Genomic DNA, 22,358 nt, shown 5'->3' with positions numbered 1-22,358 from the left:
AGCAAAAACAAAATGGATTTCACCCATCTTTAAAGTTGATGAAGGAGAAGCTTTAGGTGTGTCATATGCGATAAGGTGGTTGAAGGAATTGCGCATAAATAATGTAATTTTTGTACTTGATTATAAGAGAGTAGTGGATACCGTAACATAACAAGCATTAACGAAAAATGGCAGATGAAGTAAAGTATTACACAAACTAAAAAAGCGTATCCAAAATTAAAGGATAATTTAAGATGCTAGTTCAAGAGAGCCACAAAAGCAAATCCAAGGAACAAAGAGGTAAGGAGACCAGAACTGGATCCAAACATTGTGAAGCACCCACCATTGTTAGTGGTATAGATTTGTTGTATGGCTTGGTTATCTGAAACTGTTATCTGCAGCTTCCTTTGTTGTAATGGCAATATGGCTGGATACATAATAGACTCCTTATCAAAAGAGTGATCAAGTCCTAGAAGATGACCTATCTGATGCATCGCCGCAGTCTCCAAATCAAATTCTCCGTTCTGCCATGACCACATGTAGTTGTCAGTTGGCAACACCCAGTACTTTGAAGCAATCAGCCGTATCAAACCTGAATTCACATTCGAACCAAGTTGGATAACCGTATCACCCACCACAACATCATCAACCCCATCGATGTAATTAATATTGCAGAATCCAATCTTAATGTCAGCATCATCGTATGATGTCGTCTCGCTAAAATTTAGGACCCTAGTGGTTTGCGACCATCGTGCGAAGGCATTTCTAAACACGTTGGTCATGTCGAGTGGGATTTGGCTCTCCGGAGCAAAATCATAGGTAAGATATTCTTTTTCCTTAGTATACCACTTGTTTCCTTTTGGAAACGACATATCATTGGTGAAGCTGTACTCGAAATTCATATCAGGAACACCACATCGTGGTAGCAAGATTTGTTGTGAAGTCTCGGTGTTTAGGTAGCCATCAGTAACTTGGAGATTGAAATTTTGTTGGTAGATCTTAATGGCTGAGATTGTTTGTTGGTCTAGAACATCATTGAATGGCCCATATTGTTGGAGGTAGCCGAAATTGTACAAATATTGTTTGATTCGATATAGGCCTTGAATCACTTCGGCTTGTTGCTATGGATTAGGAGATTGTGTGATCTTGTCCAATGACTTCTTCAATGCATACTGTAGCTTGTTGTCTAGCCTCCTTCAATATTGGTTTGAGAATAGAAAAGACTATTTTAGAAAAAAATCTTTGTGAAAGGGTTGTATTGTCAATGATAAGGAGAAGGAATAAGAGCAATTCAAATTGATATAACTTCATACTCTAAAGGGACATGTAGAATTGGTGGTGAAGGATGAAAGGACTTGACATTAATACAATTCAGCAGCACTGAACAGTTTAAGGATCTTAAACAATTTCCAAGAAGAGCTGGATATCTTCCTTCATATCTTTGTTTTGGTAACTTCTAGTCCAAGGTATAGATGCACACTTCCATATTTGTGAAATCATTACTAAATGATGTTAATGATTGGGTAAGAAGCAGTGTTTATGGGATAGCATGTGAAATGGATTCTTGATCATCAAGAAGGTCTAATAGATGAGTTTTTCTATCATGTCCAAATTTACACATGTTAAGAAATCTAAAATAGTAAATTTGTATTGAAACTTGTGCATTTTATATTAAATATAATTAATACTTTTTAATAAATAATTATTGTTTTTCAATAAAAAATTACAATAAGTGTTTTTAATAGGTTGGACATGACATCATCAATTGTATTGTGTTTGATTGTAAAACTATTTCAACAACTTGACAAACCGAAGGCAAACAACATAACAAAAACTAAAAATTTTATTTATCATTAAACCACAATATAACTTTTTGTCCCAAATGTGTAATTGATTACACATTAATTATTTAACTTAAGTAAAAAAGAGACTCTAATCATAGGATATAATTTAAATGCTAGTTCAACAGAGCCACAAAAGCAAATACAATGGACAAAGAGATAAGGAGGCTAGAACTAGACCCAAAAAGTTTAAAGCACCCACTACTATCATCTGAGTTTGCATTGGCTTTTGTAGAGCTGGAATAGAGTTTTTGGATTGCTAAGTTATCTGAATCTGTTATCTGCACCTTCCTTTTCTGTGATGGCAATATAGTTGGATACATAATAGACTTGTTATCAGAAGAATGTTCAAGTCCTAGCAGATGACCTATCTGATGCATCGCGGCCGTCTCCAAATCAAATTCTCCGTCCTCAGTTGGCAACGCCCAGTACTTTGTAGCGTCCAGACGTATCAAACCTGTCTTCACATTTGTTGAATCAAGTTTGATAAGAGTGTCGCCCACGACAGCATCATTGATCCCATCATCGTTAGTCATATTGTAGAATACAATCTTAATGTCAGCATCATCGTATGATTTCGTCTCTGTGAAATTTAAGACCCTAGTGGTCTGCGACCATTGTGTCAAGGCTTTTCTAAACACGTTGGTCACGTTGAGTGGGATTTCATTCTCGGGAGCAAAACCATAGGTAAGATTTTTCGTTCCCTTAGGAAACCATTGGTTTCCTTTCGGAAACGATATATCATTGGTGAAGCCGTAGTTGAAATTCATATCAGGAACACCACATCGTGGTAATGCCATATGTGGTAAAATTTGGCCAGTAACTTGGATATTGAAATATTGTTGGTAGGTCTTAACGGCTAAGAATGTTTCTTGGTCTGGAGTGTTATTGAACGGCCCAGATTGTTTGAGGTAGCCGAAATCGTACAAATATTGTTTGATCCGATATAGGCCTTGAATATCTTTTGGTAATTGTGATGGAGGAGATGGTTTGATTTTGTCCAATATCTTCTGCTCTTTAGAGTCCTTGAGCTTGTCCTCGAGCTTTTCCATTGCCTTATTCCATAAAGTGTCAAAACCTTCACTTCTAATCCCCTTCGCAAACTTCTCCAATGGTTTGACAACTCCAGGAGAGAGTGTAGGGAAGGAAATGGAAAGAGTAGTATTGACAATGATAAGGAGAAGGAATAAGAGCAATTCAAATTGATATAATTTCATCATATTTGGTTAATGCATAGACAAAACTGAGTGTATGTATTATATATATATATATATATATATATATATATATATATAGATTGATGAAGTAATTCCACTTGCCAATTTAATAATGGGCTGCGCCAACAACTCCCATGGTTTTCATTGAGAAATATCCACTAACCAATGTTGGTATATGCATAAACTAATAATGAATGATCTTTGGATTTTTGCTTCAAATTGCTGAAGTTTTTGCTTTTTCTTCTTTATAGAAGTTTCGTGGATACAAACCAAAAGAAAATGACCGGTGAGAAAATTAAACACTGCAATAACCAGTTGAATTTTCTTGCACCGTAAGACGTTATGATATTTACTGTATTTTTGGTTTTGATTTTACCATTTTTATTTTTATTTTTTATCAAAAGTGAGTTGCAGATAAAGTAATTTGTATTTGAAGGTGAATTTAATAATAAATATGCGTGTAAGAATCAGTTTTAGAATTAAAAGTTAGGCTTAAATATGAAAATGGTCCCTGCAAATATATGACGTTTTAGTTTTAGTCCCTATAAAAATATATTTTTGGTTTTGGTCCTTGGTATTTTGTTTTAATCATCGTAAAATCATTTCATATTGAAATTGGTCCCTATAATATTCATATTAGTCCTCACTTTGAGGGACTAAAATCAAATATTCTATTTATTACAAGAACCAAATCCAATATGAATCAATTTTACAAGGACTAAAACAAAATACCAAAAATCAAAACTAAATTTTTTATATCTACAGGGACTAAAACCAAAAAAATATTTTTACAGGGACTAAAACCAAGTGTCAGATATTTGGAGGGACTGTTTTCATATTTAAGCCTAAAAGTTATAAATTTTAGTTTTTACTTTTTACTAGAATCAATTCTACAGGTAAATTAATTCTAGGCTTAAATATGGAAATGGTCCCTGCAAATATCTGGCGTTTTGGTTTTAGTCCTTATAAAAATATTTTTTTTGGTTTTAGTCCATGCAAATATAGAATATTTGGTTTTGGTCCTTGGTATTTTGTTTTAATCCTTGTAAAATCATTTCATATTGAAATTGGTCCCTATAATATTCATTTTAGTCCTCATTTTGAGGGATTAAAATCAAATATTCTACATATTACAAGGACCAAATCCAATATGAATCAATTTTACAAGGACTAAAACAAAATACCAAGGACCAAAACCAAATTTTTTATATTTGCAGAGACTAAAATAAAAAATATATTTTTACAGGGACTAAAACCAAAATGTCAGATATTTGCGGGGACGATTTTCATATTTAAGCCTTAATTCTATTCAAAAGATACTCTACATGTCAGAAATAATTTTACAACATCTGAATAAAAGTTAAATTTTTATTCAAAGTTGTTTTGGGTTAGTTTTATTGAATGTTGCCCATGTTGCCATGTTGTCGCATGAAGCCAAGAAGAACAAATGGATGAATATAAAATAAAATCCCTCAATAACAACAAACACAACAACTGTATTCTTCCCTCAAGAAAAAAAAACACAACAACTGTAGAAGCACGAGAAAGAAAAAGAATAGTGCAGCGGCGGCACACCTATAGAGAAGATTAGTATGGGAGAAAGAACGTAGAAGTTAGTAGGGTTAATAGGCTTTTACTTCCCTGCCATTTGGTGGTTTTTTGGTATACCCCCTGCTAAAAAAAAAGCTTGTAGATTCCCCCTTGCCATTAAAAGATTCCTTGGTTTTGAACCCTGATAGCATGTGATTGGACAAATTTGCTTAGGTGGCATGCTTACTGTGCATTAATCAATGAGGTGGCACTTTGACTTGGCATTTTTATTTCTTTTCCAATTTTTTTAATTCCATTTAAATTTCTTTATTGAAAACTTAATTTAATGAATTAAAACATTGAAAAAAAAATTATTTTTCTCTTCTTCTCCACCTCTCCCTTCTCTTTTCCAGGACACCCTCTTCTTCCCAACATAAACCTTCATCAAAGATATTCATTCTAGATGTTCATCATCCCAACTTAAATCTTCATCCAAATTCATTCAATAAACATCATCAACAAACCTAAACATTCAAACCTTCATGGCATAATCCAAAAAATTCATGAAAAAAATCCAACAATAACAACATTCTTTAACAAATAATCTTCTAATCAACAACAACACAATTCTTTAACAAAGTCATTCACCTTCCCTCTATCAACAACACAAACACATCATCTTTAAAAAAAAAAAAATCTGGAAACAAATAACAGCCCAGTGACAACAAAAGCTCATTTTTCAAACTCTCTAACAACAACAACAACAACCTTATGATTCCCTCCTCTTCTCCATCGATTCCCTCTCTCGCCATAATTTTTTCAACTCAACAACAACAAAAAAATTCAAATCATCTTCATCTCCAGTAATTGAAAAAAAAAAAACATACAACACAACAACAACACAACACAACACAACAGCAGAACCCATAAACTCAACCCAGAAATTGAAATCAAATTCCAAAAATTCATACCCCAAAAAGAGAAATTCGAAAAAGAAGAAGAGGCAGTAACAACATATCAACAACAACAACACATAAGCAGCAACACAACATAACCTCAATCTCACAAACATAACCTCAATCCCTCATGAGCCCTTTCTTTCAAACTGTAAAACTCTACACTTGTTCAATCTAAAAAATTTGGGGAATTTAGAGATTGGGAAGACAAGATATTTGAGGAAATTGATGATTTTGATGAATCTGAGAAATCTGGAGATTTGAAAATTTTAGGGGTTTCTAAAATTGTTGATTATGAGAAATTTGGAATTGGATTGAAGAAGGCATAAGAAGAAGAACGCAGTTGTTGAAGAAGAAGAAAAAGATGAAGTTGTTGTAGAAGAAGAAATGGATGAAGAAAAGATGAAGGAGGAAGAGAAAGGTACGGTGGAAGAAAAAAGAAAAGAGAAGGATTGATTTTTTTTTATATTTTTTTTAGTTATTTAAATTAAGTTTTCTTATTAAAAAAATCGAAATTGAATAAACAAAAATGGAAATGAATTTTTGTAAATTTTTTTAATTTTTTTTTTATAAAATTCCAACTCAGCGAGGCAAAAATGCAATTTTATCCAGTCAGCACCGCCACATCAGCTTATCTGTAGTCAGATGGGTTCAGGGTCCAAAACTAAAGAATCTTTAAATTTTGAGGAGGAATCTACAAGTTTTTTTTTGACAGGGGGTATACCAAAAGACCCCCAAATGACAGGGGGTAAAAGTCTGTTAACCCAAGTTAGTATGCTGTTTTGTGACTTTTATTATTATTGCTTATAGTGAAGGTTTAATTGGACTACGCTACGTTACATGATTTTTATTTTCTCACATTGAAGGAAGTTTTCCAAGTAAAACTTTTTGTGTATAATATTTTATTTTATTTGACAAATTTGTGTCTGATATTTATTCTCTGCATTATTATTTTTCTCTATAATTGATTATGGTTGATTGTCTGTTTAATTGCATATGCTAACTGTATGCTGAAGTAACAAAAATGAATCTATCCGGTTAATGACTTACAGCGTTTTGTATTTGTAAAATTTTATCTACTAGTTATATTTAGAATTTTTGTCGTCATACCAAAAAAAAAATTGGTTGCACCTTAAAATGATTAAAACACCCTTAAAATAAAACAAATCACATATTGTATTATTCAACAAAGTAAGTTTATATAAACTCAGTTTACATGAATTTACCGTAGTACTAGTGTATATAAATTGAGTTTACATACTTGTATGCACTATACCGTAAACAACTCAATTCACGTAAATGGTAAACCTTATAAAGCGATGAAAAGAATGATTTTACATAAACTGAATTTATGTAAGTCATGTAAATTTGTTTCTAGTTTAACTTTAAAAATAACATTTTTCGAAATGAAACATATTAGTGTTTTATATGGGTTTTTTTTTATATAAAAATATATACTCCTAAACCATGTATTTGTGATGTCGTAGAGAATTGTTTTCAAGCCTACAGGCTACAGTAGCTAGTTGGATGCATGATCTACGCTTTCAGTGATTTGGTTAACCATTAAAAACTTGAGAGAACTTTGGTGAGATTGTGTGAAGAGAATGAGTCTGAAGGATAAGTGTCGACACATTTTTTTTTTTTTTAAAGATAAGTGTCGACACATGACTTTAAGCATAATGTTTTTTGTCCGCAGACGTATATGTTTGCTATTTACGGAGATAGAATGACAAAAAATATTGGCTTGGTATTTGAAGTTTAATTGTATTCTTTTGAGAACATTGTTTTTTGAGGATAAACAACTTTACAAATTAAATTTAGAGTTGCGGTATGATAACCGGTATGTGAAGTACAATTGTATAAACGTGGGTCCATCAATGATGAAACGGGCAAACAAAGCTCCATGCATGAATCACCAATGGTTGGTCCTACGAGAAAGGAGAAGAATGTGTGATTTCAATGGATAAGATAAGGACAATTGCACCTAGAAAATTATCAAAGAGCACAACTTGGATAGAGACAAGACTTATAATATAAAAGACGATGACAATGCTATGATAAGAGGATCTACATTGGTAGGGTCTTTACCATTTAAGATCCAATACCTAATACTAATATGTACCCCTATTAAGGGAAAAACAATTAGGGGTCTCTTAAGATCCGGGGTCTCACTTAAGACCTCTATTCTTAAGTGGACCTCACACCACTTTTTAAATAAAATAATCATTATTTGAGTTGCTTTTGTTATTGGTGGGACTCATTTAGAGCTTTTGATAGAGGATCTCCATTTGAGTGGTTGAGTACCTATTAGGTACTATTATTAAAAAATAATAAAAAGTGATGTGTCCATGTGAGACCCGTTTAAGCCTCAATTGTGAAGGTCTCCATTGTGGATGTCCTAATGGTATGAAATCTTCACTCAATTTCAACAGTCATTTTCAGTTAGGGTTAGCAGCCGCTTGAGATCTCACAATCCCTCATCCATTCCATTGATGAGCATGAGAGCTGGTTCTTGGATATTTGAAATTTTAGGAACATTTGATTGAGTAATGCAAAAAGCCCACTCCTTTCCTTGATAGATTGTAATTTTCTTCCTTTGTAAACTCTAACTTTTCTATTAGTTATTGCAATTATGTTTTCATTCATTTCTTCTCTTATTTCTATTCGACTAGGGTTTCACTATTTGTGGGATTAGAGGTCGGGACTTTTACGGTAGGACGGACAGTCTTAGAAGCTCCGTCAACCAAAGTGGTCAAACATGAGAAAGTGTATTTTGACAATCAACATATTTTTATATCATTTGCGTTTGACACTTTTGGGTTCCTAGTACTAGAGGTTGTTGGCCTTCTACATAGACTTCAAATAGTCATGATATCAATGTCATGTCTCCTAGATCCATGAATGATGTGTTTACGAGGATTGATTTTGCCATCCAAAAATAGCCTAACGACACAGCTTATTGCTCGATTGCCTTCTATTAATGTGTAATTGATCCTTGATATATATAAAAAATTTCTATAAATTAATCACAAACATTTATATATATAAAATCTACCATAAGTATAATAACTGCAAGATTTATATTGATCATTCCTTTAAACAAACAAAAATGAGTCAAAGGTGAAGTTTATCGTATCACCTCTAATTAATAAAGAATCAAAACAAAGGAAGAGAGATAGTTTGAAGGGTTAAATATGTTTTTAATTTTTATAGATATATTAACTTTACGTTTTAGTCTCTCTTTAAAAGTTTTCTTCAACATTTATTCTCTATAAAATTTTCAATCTACACTTTTGGTCCGTATTTTTAAGTCAATTCATGTGTAACATTTGAATTTTTTTAACGAAATTGTGCAGAAATATGTTGAATATTGTAGACATCACTCCAAAAAAAAAAGATTTTTTTAAAAATATGAATTAAATATGAATTTTTAACCACCGAAACTATAAAAATTCATAGTTAATTTATGTTTTGTTAAAAAATTCTAATGTTTTTTAGATTGATTTTTACAATATTCTACATATTTATGCACAATTTCATTAAAAAGTATAAATGTTACACATGAGTTGACTTAAAAATAGGGACGAAAAGTGGAAATTGAAAATTTTATAGGGATTAAAAGTTGAAGAAATTTTTTAGAGGAACTAAAACAAAAAGTTTGTATATTTATAAGGATACAAAATATATTTAACTTTTATTTAAAACATAAATTCATAAAAATTAGAATTTGCCAAAAAAATCACCAAAGTTCCACGTTAGATATAAATCCATTCATGCATTTTGACCTAAACTCTGAGAATGATTCTTCAACATGAGACCACTTAGCCAAAGAGGCTTTGGTACTATGTTGAAATCATAATAAGGATTAGGTAAAGAGAGAAAAGATAATTAGAGAACTAAGGTAAGAATATATAATGCGACCACTCGACTAGTACTATGGTTATTACTTAGTAAATTACTTGTTACTACTTACAAAAAATTGGGCATGCCACAAATTACAACCAGTTACATATGTTTTGTGGTAGATGTGGTTTGAAATCACAACATATATGTGCTAAAATTTAAAGACATAATAATGCAGTTTCCTATTGATGACAAGTATATCAATTCAATAGAACAAGTATCGATCAATTTTTGTTAGCAACAACTAAGCTTAAGAGTTATATATACAAAAATATGGTTCCCTCAAAAAAAAAAAAAAGTGTGATCCTTTTCTGGGAAAATAAGGCATTCCTCACAATATCCACGGGTGCAAAATCTCAAACTAAAGATTAACCAAGGTATTCTATCTAGAGCTCCTCTTATGTCACGTATTTCCCAATGAACCACTCAAGCATCCAAAGTCCAGCGGAGATCGTCATCAAAGTTTGTGAGTTCTTCAAAATCTATGCTCTGTGAATAGCATTGTTTGGAAGAAGAATGTGTGTCAATTAATTCAAACGAGGTTAAGGAATGAAATAAGAGTGCATGTATTACGGACTGAAATAAAGAAACAAATGTCTACCATGGATATAGATCAGTTTGCAAAGTAAAGTGGCTGCAAGTTGATGATAAGTTTAACTTTTGAAATATGTTTAATTGAGTGAACTCATCATGTACTATTTCAATTTAAATTTTTTGTTTAGGAATGTTAATCACCATGGCCATATCATCTTTTTTTTTAAAATGTCAATGAGGACAATTTTAATCTTAATATTATATCTCTATTTAGTTCTTTTGTATTTATTAATATACATCACACGGGTCCTATTGATTATAATAAAGAAGTATTTTTTTTTTAATTTATAATAACTACCGTTGTTTGCACCTCATTCCCAAATATATGAATGGTTATCATACTACCTCCATCCTGGATTAACGGAGCCATTTGCTTATTTCACACATATTAAAAAAAATGTATAAATGAAGGAGAGAGAAAAATTGTTTTAAGCGCTCTTGTTAAGTATTTGTGCATTCTCCACTATCATATTGAATTGGAGTGATGAAAGCAGTATTAATTAGTTATAAAGGGAAAAATAATAATTAACATTGTATTGAAAAGTAAAATGACTCAGTTATTTTGGAACTTTTTTTGTGTGCAAATAGCTCAGTTATTATGGGACAGAGCGGAGGGAGTACTATATTTTATGGTAATACAACCTACGACTTATTTAACATCAATAAAAATAGATAATATAACTTATTGGTCTTTATTATAGTCGATAGGTCGAAAGTCTAGTTGAAGTGACTTTTGCACTCCAATGGATATAAAAGCGAGTCCCTAATCAAATGATATATTAATTAGGAAGCCAAGTTCATCAGAGCTACAAAAGCAAAACCAAGAGACAAAGAGGTAAGAAGAACAAAACTTGACTCAAAAAGCTTAAAGCACCCACTATGATCAGAGTTTGGATTGGCTTTGGTAGTGTTGGTGTAGAGTTGTTGTATGGCTTGGTTATCTGAATCTGTTATTTGCACCTTCTTTTCTTGCAATGGATCTATTAATGGGTACATAATAGACTCCTTATCAGAAGAGTGATCAAGTCCTAGTAGATGACCTATTTGATGCATGACAACAGTCTCCAAATCGAATTCTTGCAATTCCCACTCCTTAAAGTAGGTGGTAGTTGGCGACACCCAGAACTTTGAACGTTCCAGACGTATCATACCTGATTTCACATTCGAATCAAGGTTCCTGCTGATGAAAGAGTCACCCACCACAACATCATCAACAACATCATTGTTGTAAATATGGTAGAATCCAATCTTAATGTCAGCATCATCGTATGATGTTGTCTCGCTAAAATTTAGGACCCTAGTGGTCTGCGACCATCGTGTGAAGGCATTTCTAAACCCTTCGATCATGTCCAATGAGATTTTTTTCCCTGGAAGAAAACCAAATGTAAGCTTTTTTGTGCCCTTAGGGAACCACTTGTTTCCTTTCGGAAATGATACATTACTTCCAACATCGAAGCCATACTCGTATCTCATATCAGGAATACCACATCGTGGTAACGAGATTTTTTGTAAAGTCTTGGTGTCTAGGTGACCAGTAACTTGGAGATTGAAAAATTGTTGGTAGGTCTTAATAGCGGATATTGTTTCCTCGTCTAGAACGTCATCAAAGTTCAGCTGATATCGTCGGAAGTAGCCGAAAGTGTTCAAATGTTTTTTGATTTGAGATAGGCCTTGAATCTCTTCTGTTTGTTTGCCAAGAGGAGATAATTGAGGGATATAACCCGAGAGGGTTCTATTGACAATAATGAATAGGAGGGATAAGAGCAATTCAAATTGATATAACTTCATCATGTTCATTGATGATGAATGCATAGACAAAATTGTGAGTGTGTATGCATATACATGAACTAAAAAAAAAAAAAAAGGGCAAGAATTAGAGGGTTTATAAAATAAAAGTAAATGAAATAAAATATAGGAAAAACTTTTAAATTGGTCGTTTAGACATCAAAAGTGTTTATAATTCAATTTTATATTTTGATGGTGACGGTTTGTAATTGTTGTTTCATATGCAACGATTAGAGGTTAACAATTCTGACATTTTTTAACATTGTTCTAAATTAGTATATGTTTTCAAATATGCTAAAGAACAAGTGATCCTTGAGAAACTGAAGTACTAAGTAGTAACTGAATCAACCAATAACTAGCACACAGTTTTTTTTTTTTTTTTTTTTTTGTTTTAAGTTATGCGGAATCCTTATAATTATTGCAAATCACCATAGCGGCGTAGAATAATTTTATGTTTGCACCGCATGTGGTGTACACCACATTTTTTTTTCATTTTTAAAACTTTTATTTGGCAGATTCATTTTTAATGCATTGTACCATTTTTAATTCATTAATGTATGTACCATTTTTAATTCATTTTTGAAGAAGGTAAACTAGCCTATTGAAATTGACACTTGAGAGAGTCGGCTAACCCATATTTGGCGACTCATGGAGCAACCATTCATGGACATTATGGAGAAATCCTTTATCAAGGAGATATTTCAATTGAGCTTATATTCATCACTGTAGGAATTGGGTTCAAGCTTTCCCCAGCGCCTTCTCATCAATGGACTCCAGACGTATATGAAGGAGTGCGGTTCGTTCGAGAAAATCCATGAGTGGGTATATAATATAGGAATCTAAATATGCCAAATCAGTCATGTTATGATATTCTACATCCAAGGTTTTATCATTTCAATAGAACCTTTTAGTAACGTAGGTTTTATCGCTGTGGCTAAGATGTTACTAAATCAATTACATTTTTGTATGGCTTAGTATTATTTTTCAAATGTTGCCAAATACCCTAACAATATTGTAGTGATATTTTCACTCCAATGACTATGTAATCAATTACAATTTACAATAAGCATATATCATGATACCCCATAACAAACTATTTAACATCAACGAAAAATGACACAGGAAGTGAAGTACACAAATTAATGATTTAGCTTAGTAAAAGTGAGTCCCTAATCAAAGGATATATTAATTAGAAAGCCAAGTTCATCAGAGCCACGAAAGCAAAACCAAGGGACAAAGAGGTACCAAAACTTGACTCAAGAAGTTTGAAGCACCCACTATGATCAGAGTCTGGATTGGCTTTGACAGTGTTGGTGTAGAGTCGTTGAATGGCTAAGTTATCTGAAACTGTTATCTGCACCTTCCTTTGTTGCAATGGCACTATTGTTGGGTACATAATAGACTCCTCATCAGACGAGTGATCAAGTCCTAGTAGATGACCTATTTGATGCATGGCAACAGTCTCCAAGTCGAATTGCTGAAATTCCCAGTACCAAAAGTAGGTAGTTGGCAACACCCAGTACTTTGAAGCATCTAGACGTATCAAACCTGACTTCGCCTTCGAATCAAGTTTCAAGCTGATGAAAGAGTCACCCACCACAACATCATCAACTGCATCATTGTAGGTAATATTGTAGAATCCAATCTTAATGTCAGCATTATCGTATGATGTTGTCTCGCTAAAATTTAGGACCCTAGTGGTCTGCGACCATCATGTGAAGGCATTTCTAAACACTTTGATCATGTCAGTTGAGATTTGGCTCTCCGGATGAAAACCATACGTAAGCTTTTTCGTGCCCTTGGGAAACCACTTGTTTCCTTTCGGTAATGATATATTAATTGCATCAGTGAAGCTGTACTCGAAATTCATATCAGGAACACCACATCTTGGTAACAAGAGTAGTTGTAAAGTCTCGAAGTCTAGGTGACCAGTAACCTGGAGATTGAAAAATTGTTGGTAAGCCTTAATAGCGGATATTGTTTCCTTGTCTAGAACGTCATCAAAGTCGGACAGAGATCGTTGGAAGTAGCCGAAAGTGTCTAAATGTTGTTTGATTTGAGATAGGCCTTGAATCTCTTTTGTTGGTTGTTCATCTGATGGAGGAGATTGTTTGATCTTGTCTAATGTCTTCCCTATTTGTTTGCCAAGAGAAGGAGACAATTGAGGGACATAACCCGAAAAGGTTGTATTGACAATGATAAGGAAGAGGGATAAGAGCAATTCAAATTGATATAACTTCATCATGTTCATTAATGCATAGACAAAAAAATTGTGAGTGTATATGCTTATGAACTGAAAAAAGGGCAAGAATTAGAGGGTTTATAAAAACTTTGAAATTGGTAGTTTAGACATCAAAAGTCGTTATAATTCAATTTTATATTTTGATGGTGACGGTTTGTAATTGTTGTTTCATATGCAACAATCAGTGATTCTGACATTTTTTGACATTGTTTTTTTTTTTTTTTAGTATATGATTTCAAATATGTTAAAGAACAAGTGATCCTTGAAACATACATACAAGAAGTCTACTAAGTTTGGTCCAAAGAAAAGCAGAAGTACTATGTAGTAACGAACAGACAATATGAACGTTTGCCTCTTGTGCCGTTAAAACGACAGAAGCTAATCCAAAGGTCTCAAACTGAATCAACCAATAACTAGCTATGTTACATTGTTTTTCTTTTTAAGGTATTGTTTCTTACTGAGTTTGGTCCAGTTTTAAGACATGAGTGCCCGCCCAATAAGGTACCTGATTCAAACGAAATACACTAACGCTTAAGAAGCATCTATACGTCTAAATGACCACCGAATCGCACCCGATACGTTGGGGCGGAGCCCTTCATGGGCTGGGGGTGGGCCACGGCCCATCCGGAAATATTAAAAAAACTAACAACCGTAGTTCTATTTTGCGAGATTTTAAACAATTTGGCTGCGGTTTTAGTGTTCGACAGATCTAAATCCCCACTAATTAGTGTAGTGGCCCACCTGAAAAATTTAAAAATTAAACCATACGTCTATTTTACTTGTTTTTAAACAATTTTTCAACGGTTTGAATTTTAGGCGGTTCTAAAAGTGACATATGTGATTTTTGTCATGCTTATACTTGGTTGGGTAGCGGAGGTTTAGAGACCTTCTAATTTTTTGGGGTTTCAAATCTCTTTTATATTGTCTTGTCAACTGAAAATTCATTCAATTAACGATTGTATTATATATATATATAAAAGATTCGTAATTTATAGCAGTAATTTATTTTCTTAAAGTACACGAGATTTTTAGTCAAACTTTTAATATCCCACCCAAATTATTTTTTCTGGCTCTGCCACTGTCGATACGTCGTTGATACGTGTCGAAGGAGTATCGGAAATTTTCTAATTAAAAATTCTGATATGTCGCCGACACGTTGCGATATACCTCCGACACGCCTCAGATCCGTCTAATGATTGTTCAATTGTTCACCTCCCTAATTATTATTCTCTAACTTTAATTATCTTCTCTCTCTCTCTTTTTTTTTTTTTTGTTTTTACTTTAATTGATTGATGCAAATTTTAATGTACCGATTTAACTTATATAAATTTTTCAAGATTTGTTTATTTTTCCATAATCATTTTACTATACAAATTGAATTCACGGTTTTTTTTTGAGAGGAAAAAATTTATTGCATTTCATTACTTAAAATGTGTTCAATACAATTTGGTATCTCTACCAGAACCTGGAAACTAGCTTCTAATGTGGCCGCCTTAGCTAAAGCATGAGCTACCTCATTTGCTTGCCTCCGCACAAACTCGACACGTGAGTTTTCATAAAAATTCCTAAAGAGAGATTTACAATTATCAATAATATTCCCAAATTCAGTAAAGTCATTTGTTTGGGAATGAAAGCTATCAACCACTCTCTTAGCATCCATCTCAAAATCAACAGGTCCCAAATTAAGAACATGGACCCATTCCAATGCCGATAAGAGTCCAAGGGCTTCTCCAACATGAACCTCACAGAGGGGACTAAACCATTCTGTTTTAGCTAGGACAAAAGTGCCATTTTCGTCTCTAATGCACACTCCTATTCCAACCCTGTTAGAGAGCTTACAGAAAGAGGCATCAATGTTACATTTGACTCTACCTGCATTTGGCTTCATCCACTTTACATTTCGCTCCAATTGCTGACGGTTAGATGAAGTATCCTGAATAGATCTTGCTGTCTTCCAATCTTCCAACATAGTCTTTGCTCGGTCAAAAACATAGGATTGAGCATCAGTTATATCTTTCCATATTTTGTTATTCCTTTTTTTCCATATGCTCCAGAAAACACAACCAAACAGAGATGCATCATCAGCAGTTAGAACCTGTAAAACATTGAATATAACAACACTAATATCATGATTCTGAGCAACTATGCCATTGATAATGGAAGAAGCATTCCACATGCTCCAAATATTGTTGCTGCCTGGACATCTGAAGAAGAGATGAAAGCTATCCTCCTCCTCAGTATTACATAAGGCACATATAGGAGAACAATTAACCCCCTTATCTCGGATTCTCACTCGTGTTGGTAAACAATTCCTACAAACGCGCCAAAGGAGATTTTTGACTTTTGGTGGGGCTTTAAGGTTCCATAACAACTTCCACGACCCTTGCTTTTTGAAGTGGGAAGTATCAAGGAGCTCAGTCATACACAAATGATATGCACTACGAACGGAGTACTCACCATTTTTTTCCTTTCTCCAAATAAGCCGGTCTTCATTCACAGCGGGATATAAAGGCGTATTAATGATATGTTCCACAATTTGTTGATTAAATATTGTGTGCAAAAAAGGAACATTCCAAGCCTTATGATCCGGGTATATACAGTCTGATACACGCATATTTGCCAATGTGGAAGCAACATCCTGAAGAGGGAAAATAGTAACATTTTCTTTCATCCAACAATTATTCCAAATTGGTATAGAAGTACCATCACCAATTTTCCATCTACTACCTGCCTTTAAAATAAACTTGGAATTGCAGATACTTCTCCAAACAAAACTAGGCTTATGACCTATAGTTGACTCAAAAAAATTACAATGTGGGAAATATCGTGCTTTATATATCCGTGCAATGAGAGTATCTGGATTTGTCATAATCCTCCATCCTTGTTTTCCAAGCATGGCCAAATTGAAGGTACCTAGACTTTTGAAGCTCATTCCACCGTCTTTCTTTTGCATAAATAGTTTATCCCAAGACATCCAGTGTATACCTCTATTTTGTGATCCAGAATGTCCCCACCAGAAGGAGTTCATCATCTTTTCAATTTCATCACATAAAGAAGAGGGGAGAGTGAATAAACTCATGAAATAAGTTGGAATAGATTGCAGAACAGATTTGATTAACACCTCTCGTCCTGCCTTTGAAAGATTTTTACTGCTCCAAGAATTTATTTTCTTCCAAATACGATCCTTAATAAAATTAAAGGTAGCTTTTTTGCTTCTACCTATCATAGAAGGCAGACCTAAGTATTTACATGTACCCAACACAGCTTGAACTCCAAGAATGTTGGCAATATTATCGTGCTCTGCCCTTGAAATGTTTCTGCTGCAAAATATCTCAGATTTTTGAAGATAGATGGCTTGACCTGAAGCTTGCTCATATGTATTGAGAATGTTTTTCATTTTCGAAGCTTGAATCGTGTTAGCACGGAAGAACAAAAAACAATCATCTGCGAATAGGAGATGCGATATTATCGGTGCATTGGTACAAATCTTGACACCATTTATGTCGCCTCTAGCCTCTGCTTTCCGAATGAGCGCAGTTAAGCCTTCTGCACAAATAATAAATAAGTATGGTGACAAAGGATCCCCTTGTCTCAATCCTCTTCCTGGTATGATGGGTCCTGAAACATTACCATTAACTAAAACTGAGTAATCAACAGTTTCCACACATAGCATTATCCAATTTATCCATTGAGTAGAAAAACCCATTTTTTCCATGACCTCTCGTAGATAATTCCATTCAATCCTGTCATAGGCTTTACTGATATCCAACTTAAGAGCCACCTCTCCAACTTTACCTTTTACCTTTGACTTCATGTAATGTATAATTTCAATAGCAGCCATAGCATTATCAAGTATAGATCGCCCCGGTACAAAAGCGGATTGAGTATCAGAGATGCATTTATTTAAAACAACTTTTAACCGGTTAGCTAGAACTTTGGCTACCACTTTATAGATTACATTACATAGTGCAATAGGCCTCCAATCTTTCATAGAGGTCTGAGAATCTCCTTTAGGAATTAGTGCAATATTTGTTGAGTTTACAAATGAAGGAAAGATACCTGTAGACAACCAGCTACAACATTGATTAAAAAGCTCTTCTCCACAATTCGGCCAAAATTTCTGAAAAAATCCCGGATTGAATCCATCGGGCCCGGGACATTTATCAGGTTTCATAGAAAAAATGGCAGCTTTGAATTCTTCAATGTTAAAGGGCGCTACCAACATGTTGTTATCCTCTAACGTGATAGTTTGAGAAATATTTTCTATCACAGGAGCTGTAACACTATTTTGAGGCATAAAAAGCTCAGCAAAATAACTTGTGGCCACTTCACAAAGTTTCTCTTCATTAGTAACTCTGACATCATTATTATCCACCAAAGACACAATTTTGTTCACTTTCCTTCTAGAAGACGCAGCAGCATGGAAGAATTGGGTATTAAGATCACCGTCTCGGAGCCAATGAGTCTTAGCACGTTGTCTCCAAAAAGTATCTTCTTGAATTAACAATTGATTCATTCGGTGTCTTAACCTGTTAAACAAATTGATATTATCACTATCAACCTGAGGACACAATCTCTCAATCTGTTTACGACAATCAGCAATGTCGCGTTTCAGATGTTGGAAATGGTCCCTATTCCAAATTGTAAGATCTGTAGCACACATCTCTAACTTCTCAACAATTGGATACATACCATAGGATGTCCATTTATTAGCAACGAAGTTTTTAAAATCTAGATCAATTAACCAAGCGTTCTCAAATTTGAAGCGAGAACGCTGCTGCTTGTGTTGCAATTCTGGTTCGCACAAAAGCAGTATGGGATAATGATCTGAGAATGGTGCTGGTAAATTCTGCAAAATCGCACTTGGGAATTTCTGCTGCCATGAATCAGATGCAAGTGCGCGATCCAATCTCTCCTCTACTGCTCTAGGAGTACCAAGCCATTTAAACCAGGTATATAAGTAACCTTCTGTGTGAATATCTGAGAGGCCAGCATCAATAACTGCATTTCGCAACCCATTTATTAGCCAACTTGCTCTATCTGTTTTACCTTTCTTTTCATTAGGTGACAGAATATCGTTGAAGTCTCCTAGTATACACCAAGGTAAAGTTGAATTATTTGCAAGTTGCCTAAGAAAATTCCAAGAATCTCTTCTTCTACCACTTGACGGAAAACTATAGTAACCAGTCACACGCCAATTTCCGTTATTATTATCTACTATTTCAACATCAATATGATTATTAGAATAATTAGAAATTGAACAATTAACACTTGATTTCCAATATAAAGCCAACCCACCACCTCTACCTTGTCTATCAACACTAAAACCACTAGATTTTTTTAACTAATGTTTACAACATTATTTTAATTTTTATACACGCATAGTATCCTTTATTTTTCAATGACTGATGTATCGTCGTATCAGATATATATCGTATTCGATACTCCGTAACGTGTTCGTGCTTCATATATTAACGCCAACATAAGACCCCAAAATTGAGAATGGAAACCAGAGCCAAGATGGGCCCTTTGATCACAACACGTGCTGGAAAGGTGCAAATGTCTAACAAGTTTATGCTGACGTGGCAACTTATTAACCTCCTCTGCAAGATTTCACTCTAAAAAAACAGTATTCAGATTTTTTTACGAAACACCATAAATTTGTACTGACTCGAACGTTGAAGTAATTTTTTAGACGAGAAATGATATTTTTTTTGACAAAGATGAGAAATGATATTTGAATAACCACTTTGTGATAATTTTTTGACAACTTTATCTCATACTCACATTATGTTTTTATTCTTTCTCTTTCTTTTTCTCTCTCCATTATTTTTAACCAATAGAAAGTGAGAAAAAAAGTTGTCACAAAAGTTGTTGCAAATGGTTGTTCAAATATCAATACTCTTTCCAGATATTCATCACGGATGAAGTACAACTGACTCTGCCACACCGCACGTACTCAGGTCAACATCATCGATCATATATAGATCAACGGATTCTACTTTGGTGCCATTAATGGCACCGTGCCATTAAATCTGGGCCATACAAACACATTGTCATTGCATCTGGGCCACACAACACATCTATCTTGGTGCTATTAATGGCCCAGATTTAATGGCTCCAAAGTGCTGCCCATAGATCAACTATGTGACATTGGTATTCCCATTATTTTAAAATTATTATTGGCCACCGATGCAGAGTCCCCATAATTAATGCAAATCACCGTAACAACGTAAAATTATTTTATATTCGCACCACATGTTTTATTATTTCTTAAACTTTTTTTTTGACAGATTCATTTTTAATGCATTGTACCATTTTAAATTCATTTTTGAAGAAGTTAAACCAACCCATCAGAATTGACACCATAAATAATCGAATATAGTGTTGAGGCAAAATCCCAAATTAATTTTAAAGATAATAAACTTTAAATGATTAAAGGATTAAATGGACTTTGATTAATTCCTTGGTATTTAACTTGTGCTCTTGAGTGTTTTTACTAAGACAGGAACAGGTTTAAAACATACCAAATCAAAGGACATTTGAAATCATAAACTAACTCTGAGTTCAGAAAGTTAGTTCAGAAGGTTATTCAGAATGTTGATCAGTGAGTTGATCAGAACGTTCTGATAAGAGTTCAGAAAGCTGAACGTTCTGATGGAAACCCAGAAAGTGTTCATAAGCAAACACAGGATCATCAAGAACATGAAGAACATGCTAGTACATTTGACATAAATGAAAGGTCCAGAAAAGTACATTTGCATGGGTCTATCAACAAATAAAGGCATGAACAAGGAATCATATGGAAAGGATCTTTAATGTTCATCCAAGACTATGAACATTAAAGTACTAGGAATATTCCAATGTGAATTTAATCCTAGATGTTGCATTCACTGCACTTCAGTAGTGTCCTTACTATTAGGATTGATTACATTAAAAGCTAGTCTTACAAATCATCCTAAAGTAAGCACAAATGGAACATTCTGATGGTCAGAATGTTCATGTCTGCGCATGCTTCAACCAATGAACAGTGTAGTTGGTGAAAAGTTGGCAAGCAAAGCAAAAGAGATCTTGCATCAGAGATAACCTGACCTCTGAGCTGTAAACAAGCAGATTTCTTTGAAGCATGGGCCTGAAGTTGCAGATCCACTGCTCTCTCTCTCCTGCACAAAGTCCAAGACAGATTTGGTGTACTTTATCCCACCTTTTCCAGCAAAACTGGATGCTTATGGAAAGGCTACTTTTTGGAGGATAAAACTCAAACAAATCTCACATCACGTGCTGGGCAAGCCCAGAAATTCATCCAACATTCATCCATGATGAACCCAGATGAAGAACATCATGAATATCCAACATTCTGATGAAGAACACAGCAACATTTTGATGTTCATCCTAAGAACTCAACAACATTCTGATGGTCAGAATGTTCACCCAGATTTTCAAGTAAAAGCTTGTGGGGCCCAGGACACGTGGCATAACACCATTGGTCACCTTACAACGGCTATATGAGCCCAAAAACTCTATAAATAGAGATCAAAGGCTCAGCACTACTTGCACCATTGCAAAGCATACAAGAAAACAACTTAATTTGTTTGAAGCTCTTACAATTCAATTGATCATCACTGAAGGCTTTCTTCTTACCTTCTTTATAGTGTACATCAATTTTCTTTCTCCCTCTTTGTTATCTTATTCACAGATAACTTCTTCCTTCCTCTCTTCTTCTGTTTGTCTGATTCACATTCAAACTTTCACACAAATTGTAACAAAGTCTCATCTAGCTTTAGGGGTTCTAAAGTGTTAGCTTGAGCAAGAATTGTAAAAGTCTAAGTGGGTAACTTAGCAACAAGGTGCAAGCCTGCTGAGGCTTAGAGAATACAGGTTGTAAGTGTTCAGGTGAACACAGTTTGTAAGGTGCAGGAGTTGAGAAGTTATCTCAAGCATCATAGTGGAAAACTCTCACAAGATTGTGAGGAGAGGACTAGCCCACATTGGGTGAACCTCTATAAATCTCTGTGTGTTCTTTCTTTCTTCCTTATACTCTTTAATTTCAGTATACACAACACACACCAACACATTTACTTCATTAATCAGTTTCTGTGTATGAACTTCAGAACGTTCTGAGTTCAGAAAGTTAACTTAACCATTCCAAGAATTTTCTTGAGAATTATTTTTAAGTTACAGGTTATTTTTAAAGGGTCACAATTCAAACCCCCCCTTTCTTGTGACTATTTTATCTACTTCAATTGGCACCAGAGCCTGGTTCTAAGGGTTTGAACACTTAAACAAGTGTTAGAGAAAAGATTCAGGAAGT

At 34.1% G+C, this 22,358-nt stretch overlaps 1 protein-coding gene, 1 long non-coding RNA gene and 3 pseudogenes across 2 annotated transcripts; 1 reads left to right on the top strand and 4 right to left on the bottom strand.

The window, feature by feature from the left end:
* Positions 1 to 187: 187 nt before the first annotated feature.
* Positions 188 to 1,555, bottom strand: LOC146921216 (metalloendoproteinase 1-like; annotated as a pseudogene).
* Positions 1,556 to 1,804: 249 nt separating this feature from the next.
* LOC146921215 (metalloendoproteinase 1-like) lies at positions 1,805 to 3,055 on the bottom strand. The gene has a single exon (XM_085714637.1). It carries the CDS (start codon positions 3,038 to 3,040, stop codon positions 1,937 to 1,939), a length of 1,104 nt encoding a protein of 367 aa, XP_085570763.1. The 5' UTR covers positions 3,041 to 3,055; the 3' UTR covers positions 1,805 to 1,936.
* Positions 3,056 to 4,937: 1,882 nt separating this feature from the next.
* LOC146921214 (uncharacterized) lies at positions 4,938 to 6,468 on the top strand. The gene is made up of 2 exons (XR_015012045.1): positions 4,938 to 5,944; positions 6,110 to 6,468. It is a non-coding gene; the product is annotated as an uncharacterized LOC146921214 (long non-coding RNA).
* Positions 6,469 to 10,689: 4,221 nt separating this feature from the next.
* Positions 10,690 to 11,874, bottom strand: LOC146921213 (metalloendoproteinase 1-like; annotated as a pseudogene).
* An 884-nt stretch (positions 11,875 to 12,758) lies between these two features.
* On the bottom strand, positions 12,759 to 14,130 carry LOC146921212 (metalloendoproteinase 1-like; annotated as a pseudogene).
* Between the last annotated feature and the right edge of the window lie 8,228 nt (positions 14,131 to 22,358).

This window comes from Medicago sativa, chromosome 5 (genome assembly GCF_051527215.1).
Source record: "Medicago sativa cultivar Bolivia chromosome 5, Bolivia_mono, whole genome shotgun sequence".
In the NCBI taxonomy this organism is placed as follows: domain Eukaryota; kingdom Viridiplantae; phylum Streptophyta; class Magnoliopsida; order Fabales; family Fabaceae; genus Medicago; species Medicago sativa.
Note: the sequence above shows the minus strand (reverse complement) of the source record. Positions and strands in the feature narration are given on the sequence as shown.